At 33.5% G+C, this 18,963-nt stretch overlaps 1 protein-coding gene across 1 annotated transcript in view; it reads right to left on the reverse strand.

Annotated features, from left to right (window-relative positions):
• The window catches only part of LOC108917708 (pikachurin), a 232,074-nt gene extending 225,445 nt beyond the window's left edge, over positions 1 to 6,629 (reverse strand). Inside the window, exons 1-2 of the mRNA XM_018724445.1 lie at positions 6,578 to 6,629; positions 6,050 to 6,166 (exon numbers count right to left, since the gene is read on the reverse strand). Coding sequence (XP_018579961.1) covers positions 6,050 to 6,166; positions 6,578 to 6,629 — 169 coding nt within the window. The remainder of the gene's footprint in view (positions 1 to 6,049; positions 6,167 to 6,577) is intronic.
• Positions 6,630 to 18,963: the final 12,334 nt, after the last annotated feature.

An 18,963-nucleotide genomic window follows, 5' to 3' on the forward strand; every position in this document is an offset into this window, starting at 1 on the left:
CTATCAAATATTTTGAAGTTTTTTAGAATGTCTTGAAGACTTACAACAAGAATTTATTTCGATTTGGCTAATTTCCTGAAATAACTGTATTACTGGTTGCTTTCTATATGTACTTAAATTTTCTCGTATAATTTCTTGTTTTAATATGTTCCAACTTATCACTAATCTTAATATCTATAAATCTAAAATGCTTGGCCAAATTTTTATGATGCTTGCTATATAACTGAATTAAATTTGTTAAAATTTGAAATCTCTGAATTTCTGACAACTTTCAAGCGAATTTTACTTTTAATTTGTGCACAAATTGTCTACGAAAATGAAAGGTACCTTTTTTTATACGTATTATTTGTTTAATTCCTTTTCTTTCCTGTCTCAATAGCTTTTTGGACACTGTCGGCTATACCGCTTTCTGACGAATTTCTTGGGACCTGCTTCTACTACTACTTCCACTTTCTCTCTGCTACTGCTACTACTAGGCCTCTTATTTATCTGGTTTCCTGGGACTTGCCTGCTGTTGTACTTTTTTCTCTCGGAAGCTGCTGTCTTTCCGCTTTCTCTCTGCTGCTGATGCTGAAGGTTCGTTTTCTTTCTGCTGCTGTTGCTGATGGTCCGCTTTCTTTCTGCTGCTTCTGCTGGTTTCTTTTACTTTATTTCTCTAACACTCTCTCAATAAATGCTTCTCTTGTTTTCCGGGGTTTTTAATATCTTTCTACAATATCTGACTTTTTCACCCAATTAATTCGTAACTAATCAATAATTATTTTTTTCTTTCCACTACTTTGATTTTTTGTTTCTCCCTTGTTAAGGCCTTTCCACATATCAGATTTTGCTTTCTTTTTACTTGCCGTTTTTCTTTTTCACTCACCTCACTTCACTTAAACCTTTACATTTATGCCCTATTCTAGTTTCTTAACAATCACATTTACATTCTACTTCAAAATATTTCTCATTCTATACTCTTATTTGACTTTTCTATATACTACTTTATTCCTTGTGAATCCCACTTTAATTTTGACATTTCTATGACATATTGATTTATTGATATACAACTTTTTCTTTAAACCTTAATATCTTTTCCTAATTAGTATTTTACCTTATATTATAACTATTTATGAGCACTCTGACATTTTAACTTTTATTAGATATCTGTCACTTATGAATTTGAATTACTTTTAGTTATGTTTTCTAACAACTTATTAGCATATGCTCTATCTAACCAAAATTATAATTATTTTTATATTTGAATTTTGAAATTTATACTATTCTAATAATCCGATGATTCCTACTACTTATTCAATACTAACAACAATTTTTTTAATCAAATATTTTCTTAATTTTATAATAACCATTTCAACCATTATCTTTACCGCTTTGTCTTTTAAATAGAAATTGAATTTAAATTTTAATTTGCTCTCTCACGTCTGATTTCATCTCAATATAGTTTAATCATTGTTTAATACCTTTGTTTACACAGGTATATGAGGTTCTTGGGGTTGTCCCACGTCTTGAATTTTTTAAGTCTCGACGCTTCCGCTACCATTTTTTTGATGAGAAAGAATGATCGAACAATACCGAGGCCTCAATCTGCTTACTCCAAAATTTTAAATCGGTTTTTGCATAAGATATTTAAAAAATATTTAATTTTAAAAACATCATATTCACACGAAAAAGAATACGTAGTCAGTAGACACAGTATATATATTTTTTGATTTAATTACTTAGAACATCTAACTTTAAATAAAAAATGTACTATTTAACTTACTTTTATACTCTATTCTGTCAAAACTGTTGATGAATTCACTCGAACATTTCTCCGACTGTAAAAAGTAATCGAGCTTTTCGCCACATTTAAGATCCCGAGTCAGCTCTGGCAGCTGAAAGCGCCCGTAAAGCCATAAAAAATGGCGCAGTTAAATTTTTCGCATCGCTTTATTCGCTGAATGGTAGTTTAATTAGTTTTAATATTTCTCGCCCCATGGAGTAGGTACAAACCTTGAAAAGCTCATTAATAACGAATAATTAATTGACATTATCGTACGCCAAGAAAGATGTTACTTGGAAGTAACGAACAAAGGAAGTTTATTAATTTCATAACGGCTGTATTGTTGAGGAAAATTGTATTAGCCATTGTAGGCAGCGGATTGCCCGTAAATTAAAAATAATTTATGGCCTAATGGGGCCTTTTTTTTGTCGTAACATTAACTTTCTTGTAATTCGTATAGTTAGGTTAATATATAGAGTACACAAAAACCAGGTAAAACATTATTTATACAAGGTAAATAATATCCAAAACCTCTATTACCTGGTAGAATACAGGAGACCTTTTTAAGCCACTGATAAAATCATAAAATCTGCAGGTATTTTGCTGCAAAGAGTATTCTCTTGTTTCATGTCGGTAAAATGTACTATTTTGAAAAATAACTAAGAACTACCTGGCATTTTAAGTTCATTGGCCCGGAGCCCTTCTGCGATACATCTCCCAGTGTGGTCAGGCGGGCTCTGGGCAAATGGACTGAAATAGAACACAGGAAATACTGGACATCAAGGCCATGGCATAGCCATTCTAAGGAGCTCATGAAATACCCTTTGAAAGAAAGAGCAAATGAGTCGCTTTATATTTGTACCTACATTAACGTTATATGCACTTTTTACGTGCTGTCTTTTCTTATTTCTTCAAGTGCTGTTAGCCCTAGGACATTATAACACTCTATATATTTATTTTGGAGAGGGTTGTTTTTAAAAATTAATAAAAATTTTAACTTGCTTATTTATTTTAAACAATCAGTTCAATCCGATAACCACTCAAACTTTTTAAACCTTACAGTTAAGAATTGCAATGTACTATTTTATACAATTATAATATACAGGGTGTTAATGATAAGTTTTGCCAAAGATTTTAAGATCTAGATACCATCTTCTTAATATTTAGAACTGTTAAGTTGGACAAAAGACACTTCAAATTTCGAACCCTGAGGATGTTGTAAAATAACATCGAAATGTTGGCAATGATTTAAAATATATTGTTCTTTTATTTATTGATCTTTATCCCACTAAAACCTTGACTCGGATCACAAGAAATGTTCAAAATGCTGTCCTTGGGATGCAATGCACGCTACGCAGCGTCTCTGCATTGACCGTCTTACACGCCTTATAATTCCAGTCCTATTGTGTGTGTATGGTTGCGAAACCCTCTACAATGCGCTGTCGAAGTACTTCTACATTGGGAACTGGAGTACGATATATCATAGTTTTGAGGTAGCCCCAAAAAAAGTAATCCAAGGGATTCAGGTCGAGGGAACGAGCCAGCCAAGCAATGGGTCCTCCTCTACCAATACAGTGGTTAGGATACTGATTATTCAGCAACTGTCTAACGGTAAGGCTGTAATGAGGTGGCGCCCCATCATGCATATACCACAATAACTGACGTAACCTCAATGGCACTTCTTCTAGAAGAGGTGGTAATTCTTCTTGTAGGAACCTTTGATAAGTTCTACCATAGAGGGTTCTGTAATCTCCCACAATGCCTGCCCAAACATTCGGAGAAAGCTGTTCTTGGAATCGACGTTGGGAAATAATATACGGATTTTCATCCACCCATTGGTGGTTATTATGAATTGAAGTTATCCCCGAATTCAGGTTCGGCGACCTCAAAAGCATACATACTTACAGGTTAACATTCGTGAAAGGCCTTTTCTTTACTTTGACCTTGAAATGATCTTGACTTGACCTAAATGTGACCTAGTAGCGCTAAGCTATCCCCAAATTCAGTCCCCCCCAAAAAAAACTTATATACGCACTGGTTGAAATTCAATACAAGTCTTTTCTTCAGTTTGACCTTGAAACGACCTTTACCTGACCTCCAGGTAACCTTAGATAGCTAAGCTATCCAAGAATTCAGGTTCAGAGATCCCAAAAGCATTGTACCTACTAGTCAAAATTCATTACATGCCTCAGTTTTTGAATGCATCAACTTGAAACTTCGTGAAGCTTACTCAGTCCTTCAGTCAAAATCACACAATGCCCCCCTCTATATCTCTGAAACTATCCATAGGATCACTTTGGGCCCGTGACAAGTTTTCATCAGAATGTCGAGAATTATAACATATTACAATTTCAACCAAATCTAGCGGGAACCAATTTCCATTCATTTTGTGCGGGGTCCTTTCGCTTCATCGGTAAATAATATTAATAACTGAAAATCAAGCTGTTCGCATTGTAAAAACCACTGAGAAAATTCAATCCTCGGGCATGAACTCGCTGGACATGATATGGGCGTAATTGCTGTTCCCGTAAGACGTTCCAGATCGTTACATGTGATACACCCAAATCTGTTGATATCTGTCTAGTACTGGTAGATGGGTCTGCATTTACAGATTCCAAATTTCTGTCTTCCAAATGAACTGTACGACCAAGTTTTTCTTTTGCTCGACGTTTTGGTAGCGACAAACATGCAGTTTCACGAGCTCGATGAACGCTTGAAAAAGTATTCCTTGTTGGACAACGTCAATTTGGAAAAGTCTGTCTATATAGTCGTTCAGCTTGTCTAGCATTGCCATTGTAAAATGTATATCTGCCAATCCAATATTTGTATAATTGACTATCATATTTTTTTTATTAAAATCTGTATGAAAATAACAAACTTTTTGCACACACAAAACAGTGGCGTTGTATAGTGTTTTGAAATCTCTCAAAAATATTAGGTATTGTAGGTATTGAATTTATTGTTACACATTTAGCAATCAATAGAAAATGATAAATAGCAACGTATGTACTTAAGTATCTTCTTATTTGCCACAAATTGATTGCACATTTTAAAAACACTTAAAATTATTTAAAAAACCAGTGCCGTACGATTTTATTCAAAAAAGGGCCGCCTACTCCCACAATAACTACGCCACTGGAGTGTATTTAATACGTTATCTATACGTTAATAAGTTATCTATGAAAAACCAGTCCCTACATCGGTAGAATACGCCATTAAAGTTTGGCAAAACTTATAATTAACACCCTGTATTGTTTTAGAATAAATAATTTCTGGAAAGGCCATAAAAACCCCATGTACCGGTAATAAGAAATTACTTTGGAAGAAAAATTTTACGATTTTTTGGTGTAGCTAAGACAACAGCATGGGAAAATTACACCCAGCTCTAAAGCACAGTTGGAAAGCCACATAATACCAATAAAACTCAGTTTACGGCTTAAATATTATTAGTGCAATATGAATTTCCACAGTGGAGCCTGGCTCGCACTGAAACTCGTTTTATTTCAGACCTGAACGCCCCCATTTTGCAACCAACATAGTTTACGAGGTGTAGCTTGTCTTGGGGCGCTGACGTTATCATTTTTTATCGATTTTATGTTCAATAACCGAACCATGAAATGCTACGGAAAATGTGCCACTTTATGAGCCTTTATTAACCGATAAAGTTGGAAATTCTGTTTTGTTTCCGGAGAAATCAGATGTAAATTTATTTTAGAGACTCAATGTGTTTATAAAAGATTTTTTAATGGTAAGTAAAACGTATTTTCAGTAGCATTTTCAATAATTAAAACCTTTGAAGCTGGAAAATGATGCCGAAAATTAATTAATAATGATCAAGATTGTTAAAACTTATTGAGAACCTCTGGAATCGTCCATGACTTACATACTACATAAAAAGAGGTGAATAGTTGTATTAATTAATCTAAATGACAAAAATTTAGATTACTTTTGATTCATCAAACATGAAGTTGCTTCTATACTAAAATATTTTGATTTCAGCTTGTTTGATTCCCACTAAAACATCAAGTAAGATAATTTAATTAATTTCAGGTCCCTTTGGACCCACTTCTATAGCTCTTTTAGTGCCATAAAATCTGTTGTGTTACTTTGAAAAGTTGCGGAAAAATAAACACAAACTTCCCAACGATCCGAGTTTCCAAATGCCGTATAAAACTTTTCTGTTTAACGAGCCTTCTTCTAACAAAACTGATCCTTTTAAATTCCCCGAACTATGGATAAAGGCCATTAAAGCACTCCTATATATAAGCGCGAAAATATGGAACTCACCATAACAACTGTATCCATCTTCTCGCAGTATGTAACCTTCCCTGCAGTCACATTCGTACATCCCGTCGTGGAGTTCGTAGCACAACTGTTCACACGGACTCCCGTGGCCACATCGTCCTGGAAAAGGATAACATTTTACTGGTAAATGAAATTGCTGTTTTCATGTTCAATTTAATGATATAGGCATTACTCTGAGGAGAAGAAGGAAAGTGACAGCGGCTTCTCCAGACCTTAGTCCTATAGAAAACATATGGGGATTTACGCTAGGACCACAAAAAGCGCCATGGTAAGGATGTTCGCTATAAATGTAAAACTTGTGGCTATATTTATTAGAATGTCGCTGTCATATGCAATAAAATTGTGTTTCTAAGTAAATTTCGTAATATGAAAGAAGAAAAAAATAATAATTATGCCGGTAATTGAGCATTTAAAACGAAATGTTGAAATCAGATTGTGCAAGGTAACATGTGGAAGAACATTCCCAGTGAACTACAAATAAATTTTAAAAGGAAGATATAGGGTATTTACCAACTTCTTGAGGATTTGTTGATAGTAAATATAATGCATTAATAATAAGCATTTCAATAATGAAAATCTTTAAAACTGGAAGACGGTGCTGAAAATTAATCAATGAACATTTTTACAACTTATTGAGAACTTCTGAAATCGTACGCGAATTACATCCTACAAAGAAAGGGGCGAATAGTTGCGACCACAAGTGGCGTGTCGTCCGGTTTTTTTATACCGTAAACATAAAAAAATTACTAGTTCAGTTTTCGATAATCATCAGTTTTGCTTTAGTTTTCGTTGCGTAAAAACATATGTGTTTTGTTGTGGATTTGAATTAATAAATCTGAGTAAACATACTAAAATGGCCTATAAATGCAGTAGCACTGAGTCGTGGTGGTAACATATGGAAATACAGTATAAAGAGAGGCAAAGCTATTGGTGGAATCAGTGGTTCCAAAAGTTTTTATCGTATCGGTGTGATAAGTCAAATATCCTTTAAATATCAATATCTTATTATCACTCAATAGTCAATTTTATCGCATTTATCTGATAGTAAATTCAATGTACGTTATCGTAGTTACAAGTCTATTGATTGCCAGAGACAATCAGGGTACCGCAAGGATCGTTACTTGGCCTTCTGTTGCTCACAATCGTTATAAATATCATCAACTACAGTGTTGTGGTACTCTTGCATGTATATGGCTACAAATTGTTTGTACCTATCAATGACTTCAGTATGATTTGAAACATAGTTAGCTACAGCACAGTGCTCTATGTAGCCGGCATAAAACAGTGATGACTATTTGCTAATAACATTAAAAATAGGCAACATATGGTATATGAGACGTAGTAAGCATAAAAATATATACAATTAATCAAGAATCAAAGTTTCGACGTTTCTACCAACAAATATAACAAACCTATAAGTTGTAAAGGAATAATAGTTACGTAATCATTGTAAAATCTAAAAACTTAAAACTATCTTAGATTGAATTGTAGTTTAAACTTTTGAAATTACTAACCGATAGTTATCTAAAGTCGGCAATTTTATTATTCACACACTGCTCCATTAATTTCCAAGGTTTAAAATGGATAAAAAACAATAGTCCCAGTCGTGCAGCTCGTATAGTTTTGTTTCATGAGAACAAGTCGGGAGTAAATCGTACTCTCTGGTGGACCGTTCACAAACAAAATGGAATGGTCTCCAGTGATTTAACAGGACACATTTGTATCAAGTCTGCTCTGTACTCTGTGTGCAATTTGCTTTTTATATGAATGCAAACAATAAAATATTTAAATTCGCAAATAAATTAGTTTATTATTTATATTAGTAAGTTGGGAGCATTTTACTTTAGTAGTACTTGCAGGCGAAAAAAAGTTACAATGTCCTGGTTTTATTTAGAGCAGAAAAAACATTTGAAAACACTTTCTAGAGTTCTTTAGCGATATATAAAGTATGACTATAGTTTAATATTTTTTCTAAATTAATGGTATTGAACTTCCTTCGTCTCTTTTTATACATCTATTTGAATTTTATTATTAATATCTAACAATAGACGTTGATTTTCTACAATTACATGATATCCATGAACAAAAAAAAATACTTTTAAAAACTGCATGACTTTTGCATTTTGTACATCTTTTGGAGAAAAATTTACCTACATTTTTAAACATTTTTTTTTCAAATTATAAAACCAGATGACTAGCTTCGTTTGCTATGGTATTATTATTTGTGAATCGTTTATTCCGTTACTCCTTTGATATTAATTTTATCTCTTTATATTCCATTTATATATAATAATGTGAATATGAAACCTTACAAATCATTCTGACATGATATCTGTTTATTGCATAAAAATTATATATTCTCAACTGTTCTTTACAATTTTAGGTCATCACGGACATGTTTGGGACATTTAATTAAATTCCCTACAAATAAATAGGTATTAGGAAAAATAATCGTGTTAAATTTGATGCTTGCAGACCTCCTATATTCTTAAGGTAAATATAAGTTTTAATTATATAACTATATTAATAATTATATAACTAATGTCTAATAGATAGGTATACAAATAAAATTTAATAACAATAAATTATCATACAATTCGATATGACCCCAATTACTTACTAATTATTAGTAGGTGAAATATATTTATTACTCTGCAAAGACTGGAACGTCAAAAATAAAATACTCAAATATACTGCTTACAGAACAGCAAAAGAAGTTAAAGAGAACAAAGCCGAATAAAACCCTATACTAAAGACTAATTTCACCTGGGGATATTTCCTTGCACAACATAAGAAGATATATCTCTTCTAAATTTTTATTGTTTCATAGAAATATCTATAAGTTAACTTATAAATGTGTTTTTGATATACTTTTACTTGAAAACGATAAACATATTTTAAGGCAACTCAAAATTTATATAATGATAAATAGATATGTAAGAAAAAACGACTTTAAGGGATATTATTGTGAGGTAATCTCTGATTTTCGGGATGAGAAATGTCAGATAATGGTGAAGATAAGGCTCACAAAGGGCCACCAAATGAGGGTCTTTTCGGCTTAAGAAAAATATAGGGGAAAAGACTCAAATCATCAACTAATTGTTGATGATTTGAGTCAATAGCAAACAATCAAAATGCGTTATTTACAATATTATTGTTTATCTAACAAAACAGGCGTATGTAAATCCAATATTCTATTTGAAAACGTCATTTTTCTCTGAGAAAATATAAGAGGAATATTCAACGTTATTATTTTTTAAATATCAGTGGCTAATCTAACATTTAAAGAATGGTTATATATCTCAATTCCTATGCTAGTGGAGAAGAAAAAAATCACAATAATTAATACAATATTATTAAAATTTGCTATAAGCATTATATTTTGATATGATATCTAGTTTACTAGTAAAAGTACCTTAAACTAGTTTAATGTTTTGCACAGACAGTGGTGTAACAAGAATGGTTTTGGGTGCTAGAATATTACCCCGAGTGCAAACCAAAAAGTTTAGCAAAGTTGCGCAATATTTTGCTGCAACTTTTCCAGAAATCTGATCTGAGATATTTCAACAAATTCTTGAAATATATGGATATAACAGGAAAAAACTTATTTTTATTTTATGAACTATTCTAAGGACGGTTTGGAATCTCGACCTACCCCTCCCCCATCCACCATACCTCATCTCTTCCATCGCCTCCCCCCCTCCCCCACCAAATTCTCTTTCAGCTTTTGATGCCTCAGAGTAACTCAATGTTGAAAACGTTAGAGAGATTTGTCACATTTGTATTGCACGTGATAGACAGACGTCGATAACATACATTATTAACGGCTGTTCAACAGGAACTAGAGGAATACATGTAACAAAATACGTAGGTAGACATTTCAGCATTGCATTGAATGGATGCGTAGTAGAACTTCCGTCAAAAGCTTCAAATAAAATACACAAAGCTCGTCTAACTTTGTATTACGGTCGATACAAAATGTTGAGAGAGCAGCATTGAGCCATAAATATCAAACTCAAACTGTAGGTAATAAACTGTAGTAATCATATAATTAAAGATATTAAAGAGATCTAAGTGTCTAGACTTTCATAGGTAGAATGAATTGCTTAATTTTGTGCAGTGACGAAGTTTAGATACTAATCAAAATTTTGTTCTGCTTGGAAATAAAATAAAATAGTAGAAGCAAATTCCTTAAAAACGTAGTGGTCTTAGTTGTATCTAATTTCATTAATTTAATTCTCTTATATATATTAACATACATATGGATTACCCAAGAAGTTCTATAAAAGCTTAGTAACTTCCTTAAACTATTTACAAACATAATTGAAGCGTATAGGAGAAATTTATATCACACATAAATGTATGGTGTCCCGTTTCCAAGAAATTACATCGTACTTGTACTTTCTTCATCTTCAGCGGTGTACAGGGTGGGCAAATAAGCGAGGTAAGCGGCTGTATCTCAGAAACTAGTGATCGTAGAGAGCTACGGTAAAAAATTTTATAGGTAAAGTGGGCAAGGGAAAATGCTGGAAATTATTTTCAAGTTTCCAAGATGGCCGCCAGTGGGCGTTTCCACCATATTGAATTACATAAAGTTACGTTTCTCACGATTTTCCCCAATGAATGTAACAAAAAAGTATTTGCGTTTTAATGTTAACTTAAAGTCGAACATTTTTTGTAAAAACTATTTTTCTCTATCTTTCGAAATAAAGTGGTGGGGGGTATTTGAATGTTGTTTGAAATAAATGCCTGTAACTTCGAAACGGCTTAATGGATTTGGATAAATTTGGTATCATTGAAAAGAGCATTTCTTGGGCTTTTAGGTTTCTCGTAATCATGACAGTTGCGACCTACACGGCCGCCGATAGAGGGCGTTATTCGATATTATAACCAAAATATTGGATTTTCTCAAAAAATTTAAATGCGATGATATGACTTTTTTTAGACTAGAAAATAGACAAATGACCAACCAATAAGCCTGCGCAAACCGCATCTTAATATCTTTTTCCTAACTCAAATTATTTAAAAAAATACTAAACCAGGAAAATTCTTGTTCTCGTCGAATGTAGAGAATCGGATATTCGTTGGAGGGTAGAACATACAGGGTGTTTCTGAAACAAGGGTGGTAGAGGGCATGAAAATGAGCAACTTTTATTAAGCAATTATTGGTCTAAATGCTTCTGTTTTCGAGAAAATTAATCATAAACGTAAGCCGACCCTGTGTATCTTGTGCACATGCAAACTCAGACATCGCCCAGCATATCTAAATTTGCCCTTCTACTTATAATTTTTAAAATATAACAATCGAAACATGTATATAGATTTTTTCAAGGCCTTCTTAACTGATTATTTAATTTATAAAAACAGCTGATCATAACAAAGCGATGGCAGTTAAAAAAAATGTATATACATGGTTTTTCTAAAATAAGTGCGTTTCTTGAAAATGGTGATAGAGGGCACGAAAATGAGCAACTTTTATTAAACAACTGATGGTCTAAATGATTCTGTTTTCCAGAAATTTAATTATGACAATTATCCATAAATGTAAGCTGACCCTATGCATCTTGTGCACGTGCACGGCCAGAATGCTTCGGACACGCTACATGCGTGAAGCGCTTCTCTAATTAGCTAACGTTCCACGTGACGTTCGCAATCAAGCAAATCTGATGGTAGATCAGTACGTCTTCTGTTCTTTAGTTGTGTGTTGCAGTATTACTTACGTTTAAAAGTTTTCTGATCAAAAACTAGCAGATATGGTGTTAATATACGGAGAATATCGGTACAATTTAAATGAGACTTGTCGTTCATATGCGGTCCGTTACCACAGACGACAATCTAACAGTAGAACAGTGCAAAAGGCACTTCAAAGGTTACGGGATACCGGGAATGTCCATCTGACATATGAAGGTCGTGGACGGGAAAGGCCACAACATATTTTAAACGAGATTTGAATAAATTTTAGCATTTACGATCACAAAATTTAAACCGTTGTAGGTATAAATGTTCGCAAGTGACCCATTTTAAGTATTACGTCAAGAACGCCAAAATGACGCCGGACGGTCTAACCGTTGCAAAAGACAAGAAACAATGTGCAACGCGGGAAATGATTCCCGGAAGAGGACCACGACAGATTGGCGCCAAAGACCAGATACTTATACCTGGGAGCGACTCCACACCACGAGGACTCTCCAGCGAATGCTCACCCCAACGACTCTTCTTTTTCACAAACTTTGTTTTCTATAAAAGTACTTTTATTTACCGTTGAGAGAAAGTTTATTTTTGCTGCACACCGAAAACAACCTCCACCGTCAAAACCGCCATCAGTCCTTTCGCATTGCGACGCGTGGCAACTTCGATATCAATGATACAGCGGGCTACCACACCAGGGACGGCTTTAAATTTGTTTACACCTTCACGTGAAATTTTGTTTTTAATTTAAAATGTATTAGACCGTCAGCTAATAAAAGTTTCTCCTTTTGGTGCCCTTTATCCCCTTTTGTACGAATAACATCATTCGTGGTAGCAGGCCTACAGTATTTGTTAATTTCTTTTTTTGGTCTACATGGAAGTAATTTTAGAACACGTTCGGTTCCATTTTCATGTTTGCTTTTGGAATATATTTCGAAAATATTGTCCATATTTATTGGACAATACTGTCGTTTCAATGCGTCATACCATACGTTAATTGTTTTTTCTCATTTTGAGACAAGTACACCAGTTATACGTAGTACGATATATTGGGATGATGCATAACGTTCATAGCATTTTAGTTTCCATGGCGAAAATGTCTTGGAAATTATTTGTTAGACATATCTCAAAGTTATTTTAATGCTATACCAGTGTTTTGAATAGTCTTCGAACTTGTAAATTTGTTTTAATTTATGACGATTTACGTCAATTGATCCGGGAATTGACCAGTATGATGGATTGTGACCAGTCGGCCATACCGATTTAAAGATGAATATGTTACCAATCAGACTCAAAAGTTGGCTAACCAAATCACAATCAACCTATTAAGTAGCGATTAAAGGCAGAATATTTAATACCACTTTCTGTTCAAAATATTCCATAATCCTGGTAGAATTCTTGCCATAAAATTATCCTCGTGAAGTTATTCACCGTAAAAATTCGCTTAATCCTACGGTTAGCCTTTTAAAAGGCGATATAAATATGCATGAGGATATAAGATTACTTTGGCAAATTAAATTGTAAACAAAGCTTGATTACCAGCAAATTTCCACTCAAGAATTTCAAACTTCCTTAATTGGTGAAAGATATCTTAAAGTAAATATATAATAATATTGCATTGGTATACACCAAACCTTTTCAGCAACCCTTAATATTATAACTGTGAACAAATTGTTCACACACGTGTCCAAAATATTGTAATTTCACCATACTTACCTATATACAAAGTTGCATCACTGAAGAGATATTAGCCCCCAAAGTGGGGCCCTAAATTTCGAAAAAATTTAATATCTGCAACACTTTTCCGCAGAAGAACCAAATTTGGTACATGATTTAGGTTTATTACTGGCCTTCTTTGACTATTGTTACGTTGCACTTTTATTTAACTCATTTTTTTTCTTTTCTAATCGCATTTTAAAGTAAATATAAATAATTACAATTCTAGTTCATTAATTCCGTTTATTAGCTCAGGGCGTTTAATAAAAAGAAAATTTTTGTAAAAATGTAGCGTGAATGCTTCTGCTTCCGCATACGATGTCCCCGCGTTAGCTATCTATATTTCTTTGGACACACAAAAAGGTTGCTGGTCGAGGTTCGAGGATTTTTCCTATCGAGTATTCAGGCAGTTGTTGTTAAGCGAATTTCGTTGTTCTGTGCCGATTTATGCATTCCAATATAGTTGGGAGTTTTATCGAAATTCACTTTTGAATGTGATTTATGTATTGGTGTGACTATAATCACAGTTCACGTCTTATGTCGGATTCTGAAGCAATTGATCTGTAAGTAATCTTTTCTGGCCCACGTGGTTCTTATTCTAACTATTATTTCCTTAATCTACAGGATTCTCATATTATAGCCAATAAGATAGTTATAACGAACCACTGAAATATATATCTATGTATATTTAGATATTTATCCCAGATACCAGATTGGACTACAATTGAAGCCGCCCTATATCCTTGAATAAGTTTTTTTACCCTACTTTCAACAATTTAAACCTTTTGTGTGAGCCTTAGGTGTGATAATCTCAACAAAAAAAGGAAAGACATTTATTATTCGTGCTATTTTAGGGCTTCGTGAATTTACCTATTCGTTCGTTCGAACCTATTCTTCCACCTTTATACTGGCTGTCTCGCATTTGGGGCTTGTTGTTCAATGTCGGATTGTTATCCTCCGATTTGGTTGACGTCGCTTATATAAGGACAAGTGGATCCAACTAGGAAAGAAGCATTCGCTTCTCCAGGAATATTGTAAGATCAGCAATTTGTCATTGCCATTGCAAAAGGTCAGATTTTCCGTTATTATTATTTTTTTTATATTGTGACTTTGATTATCAAGTTTGCTACGGAAAGTCTATTGGTGCAAATTCGAAAATTTAATTGCTAAGTTTTTTTAGCATCTATGCAACTGAGTACAACATAATAATAGTTTTTTTTAATGTGTTTTAATGTGTTTTAACATAATAATAGTTTTTTTTAATGTGTTTAAATTTCCATTTCCTTATTTCTATGTCATAGTAATGATTGTTGGTCTGTATTTCAAATATTGGCGATATTTATGTGCATTTATATTTATATTTTTTTACGCCATTTCTCGAATTAAGTGATATATATTGTGATGCTTCAATTGTGACAAATATCTTTGTTCTGTTTTGTGTATTGGTGTGTATTATTATATAGAGCACCAGTAAAATGTTGTAACTTTTTCTATTAATTCATGAAATATAATTGATCACTTACCAGGCTAGCTTTTCTCACAGGATATCACTCAATGTAATTTAAATGGTAATTCAAAGATAAAAAATGGTTTTAGTATTCGGGATTTAAAATTAACTTATAATTTTATTAGTGTTTTCTTTTTTTTTATGATTTGATTGATAACTAAATTTATTCTGTTAATTTTGCACAAATAATTTCTATGAATTTTATCAGANGAACCTATTCTTCCACCTTTATACTGGCTGTCTCGCATTTGGGGCTTGTTGTTCAATGTCGGATTGTTATCCTCCGATTTGGTTGACGTCGCTTATATAAGGAAAAGTGGATCCAACTAGGAAAGAAGCATTCTCTTCTCCAGGAATATTGTAAGATCAGCAATTGCCATTGCAAAAGGTCAGATTTTCCGTTATTTTTTTTTATATTGTGACTTTGATTAACAAGTTTGCTACGGAAAGTCTATTGGTGCATATTCGAAAATTTAATTGCTAAGTTTTTTTTAACATCTATGCAATTGAGTACAACATATATTATTATAGTTTTTTTAATGTGTTTAAATATCCATTTCCTTATTTTTATGACATTTACTATGTCAGATGTAAGATTGTTGGTCTGTATTTCAAATATTGGCGATATTTATGTGCATTTATATTTATATTTTTTTACGCCAATTCTCGAATTAAGTGATATATATTTATGTGATTAGAATATTTGATTGTACGCCTTACGTGATCACGATTGGCACGCCTGAAATTCTAAGAGTAGCCGTAAATATAACAATATCTGTCCACATACATATTGATTTAAATTATCTATTTCTTTCTTTTAATAAAAATTCTTCTATTCTAAGATTTTCACGTGGTATTTAATTTTTTTTTTGTTGTTTACCGTCACTTTACTTTAACACTTTAACTTTAATTGCTAAAAAAAGAGTCGTAGTTTGGAAAACCGATCAATCTGGGAACCTCCTAGCAGGGTTGCGTTTTATTGCTAGTGGCGCCCTAGATTTTGATATCTGTATTTAAAATATTTTACTGAACCTACACCCTTCAGGCTGAGTGATTTGTCGACACGTTTGTTACGCATTTACGCTTCCAAACTACCTCTACGTTTTTCTTATTTATTCTTTTTCCCCTTTTTCACATATGTGTATATATTTTGTACAAATAGTTGTTTAAACAAAAAAAAAAGTATAACCAAGCGTAGCACTATGATTTAAAGTTAATTGAAGCACCACAAGGTGTTCATTGGGGATGAGTCGCCCCTGAAATTGTACCAAACTTTTTTTTCATTGACCGAATTGAAAAATAATAATATTAATACACAGCAGAATGTAATTTAAAGAATTTTTATACTTTTGTTAAATTTTAAAAAACTTTATGGTTTTCAAGAAAAACCGTATTAACTGAAACAAGATTTTAACAGTGTTTATGAGAAAATAATGGATAAGTAGGCAATGAATTTATTTTTCAAACTTGTCAGTTAGTAATAAAATTATTTTATTTCAGCAATTGCCTCTGATTGTTGCTGAAAAAATATCAGTTATTATTTTTATTACTTATTTGTGTTTCTTACTTAATACAAAATATTTAAAAACTACCTAGGTACTTACTTGTTTTCTTTTTGTAGAATTAGGAAACAAGTGAAGTAAAATTTATTTGGCCAATCGTCTTTGAAAGATAAAGCCTACTACTGACTTTTTGATTGTCAGTTAATACGGTTTTTCTTGAAAACCATAAAGTTTTTTAAAATTTAACAAGAGTAAAAAAAAATATTAACATAAAATTCTGCTGTGAATTAACATTACTATTTTTCAATTCAGTCAATGAAAAAAAGTTCAGTACAATTTTAGGGGTGAATCATCCTCGATGAACACCTTGTAGTGCTTCAATTAACTTTAAATCATAGTCAAGGAAAACCAGTAATAAATCTAAATCATGTACCAAATTTGGTTCTTCTACGGTAAAGTGTTAGATATTAATTTTTTTCGAAATTTAGGGCCCCATTTTGGGGGCTAATAACGCCTCAGGAGAGCTATTTGCCCCTACCGGCATTGAATTATACTCTGTCGGTTGTCGCACCTATGACACACTGATGAGGACTAATAAGTCCGAAACCGGCCTGTGCCTGGTGGGTAAACTGACAAACGATCCTAGCTGTTGCACTAGGTGTTGCGAGTATAATTCAATGCCGGTAGGGGCAAATAGCTCTCGGAGTAGTTGTTTCTCGCAGCACTGATAAGTCAAACATTGTGTTACGCCCTCTGTTGGTGGCAGTCGTGCAACAAAGTACCTGCAGTTAGCAGTTCGCTTCCTACTGTAGCCATTTGAATGGCACAGTTGGGAGTCTGCACGACAGATGGAGCCATTGGCTCCCGCTTACAATGTACTTCCTCTTCGTGATGATACGACGAACAACAGCTGAGTCATTTGTCGGTTGTCGCACCTATGACACACTGATGAGGACTAATAAGTCCGAAACCGGTCTGTGCCTGGTGGCTAAACTGACAAACTATCCTAGCTGTTGCACTAGATGTTGCGAGTATAATTCAATGCCGGTAGGGGCAAATAGCTCTCGGAGTAAAACATTTTTATTTTCTATTTTGATAAAACGAATAAAATAAGCACACATGATAAAAATATTCAGACAACATTAGATTACACAAAAAGATTATCACCTCGATCGTCTAGCCCGGGACCGCACCGTCTCCGTCAAAAATTAAAACGAAACTACTCCCGCACGGTGCGGACGCGGATCGGTGTCGGCGCCCGGGCGCGGTGCGGGAATGTTAAGACTACGCCATATAATTACACGGCACAATTCACCGCCGTACTACGGAGCGGGTTCGGTGCGGACACGGTGCGGATTCGGTGCGGAAATATATTTATGGCACTATTTTTAGAAAGAAATATAGGCAGATAGAGAACAGAAGTCAGTGACAACTGTCAAATATGTATTTATTTTTTTAAATTTTAAACTGAAACATTAAAACATGGTAGCATTTTTTAAGTAGCATTTAATATGGGAGTAATAAAAGCACTTAATCAAAGAACCGGCGGAATAAAAGTCTTTAATTTATATTATGCAACCCCTACACATTTCATGAAAGTTAATTTTATAAAATACCGCCCAATAAAACCCGATTCGTGGATTTGAGTGAATCGTAAAAGTACACTTAAGATGCCCATCCACCAACGCCGACTGTTTTACAACATTGTTCCCTGGGGAACAACCGGTAAAACATCCCAAATAAAACCAACAAATAATGTACAGAACGAAGCCATTGAATTCTGTAAACCACCGCATTAACTGACAATCCTATAAACAAATTCCGCTCTGGAATCCGTGGTTGTGCCTCGACCAAATTTCAAATTAATAGCCGGGAGAGAACTCGGGATGATATATTGTAAATCCAAAGCCCTTATCACGCCGAGATGACAATTTCATATTGTGCATTATTCATATTCCCGACGTCTCATTCGATTTGTGCTACACGCCAGCTGTGCGGTTGTTTCACACATAAATCATTACTCACCGGTCTGTTTGGTGGAATGAAATTTAAGGTGGAAGGAAACTGTGTGTCAAAAGAGGCGATGATTTTTCATGAAATACTGAAATGCTGAAGAGAGGTGCATGTGTTGTGTTAGCTGTAATAATAAAAGGCAAGTAAACACTAAAATGCTAGAGTAAAATGGTGAAATACATACATCTACATTTTGAGAAATGTATATGTTAAAAAACCTAAAACCTAAAGCGGTTCAAATGTTTTTAAAACAAAGAATACAGACTAACATATCAGTTATACAAAATGACATACTGAATAACTTGAAAATATTAACAAATTAAAAATATACATATTTTTTTAAAATAAGGTGCTTTACACCATAGGGTGCAAAGTCCTATCTATTCATTCTTCTACAGTCGTTATAAGTGTTCTTATCCTGGGTGCATCTATCACAAAACCTCGGCAGACGATGAAAAAACCGAGGAACT

The sequence above is a fragment of the Anoplophora glabripennis genome, unplaced genomic scaffold (genome assembly GCF_000390285.2).
Source record: "Anoplophora glabripennis isolate ALB-LARVAE unplaced genomic scaffold, Agla_2.0 scaffold61, whole genome shotgun sequence".
NCBI classification, from domain to species: domain Eukaryota; kingdom Metazoa; phylum Arthropoda; class Insecta; order Coleoptera; family Cerambycidae; genus Anoplophora; species Anoplophora glabripennis.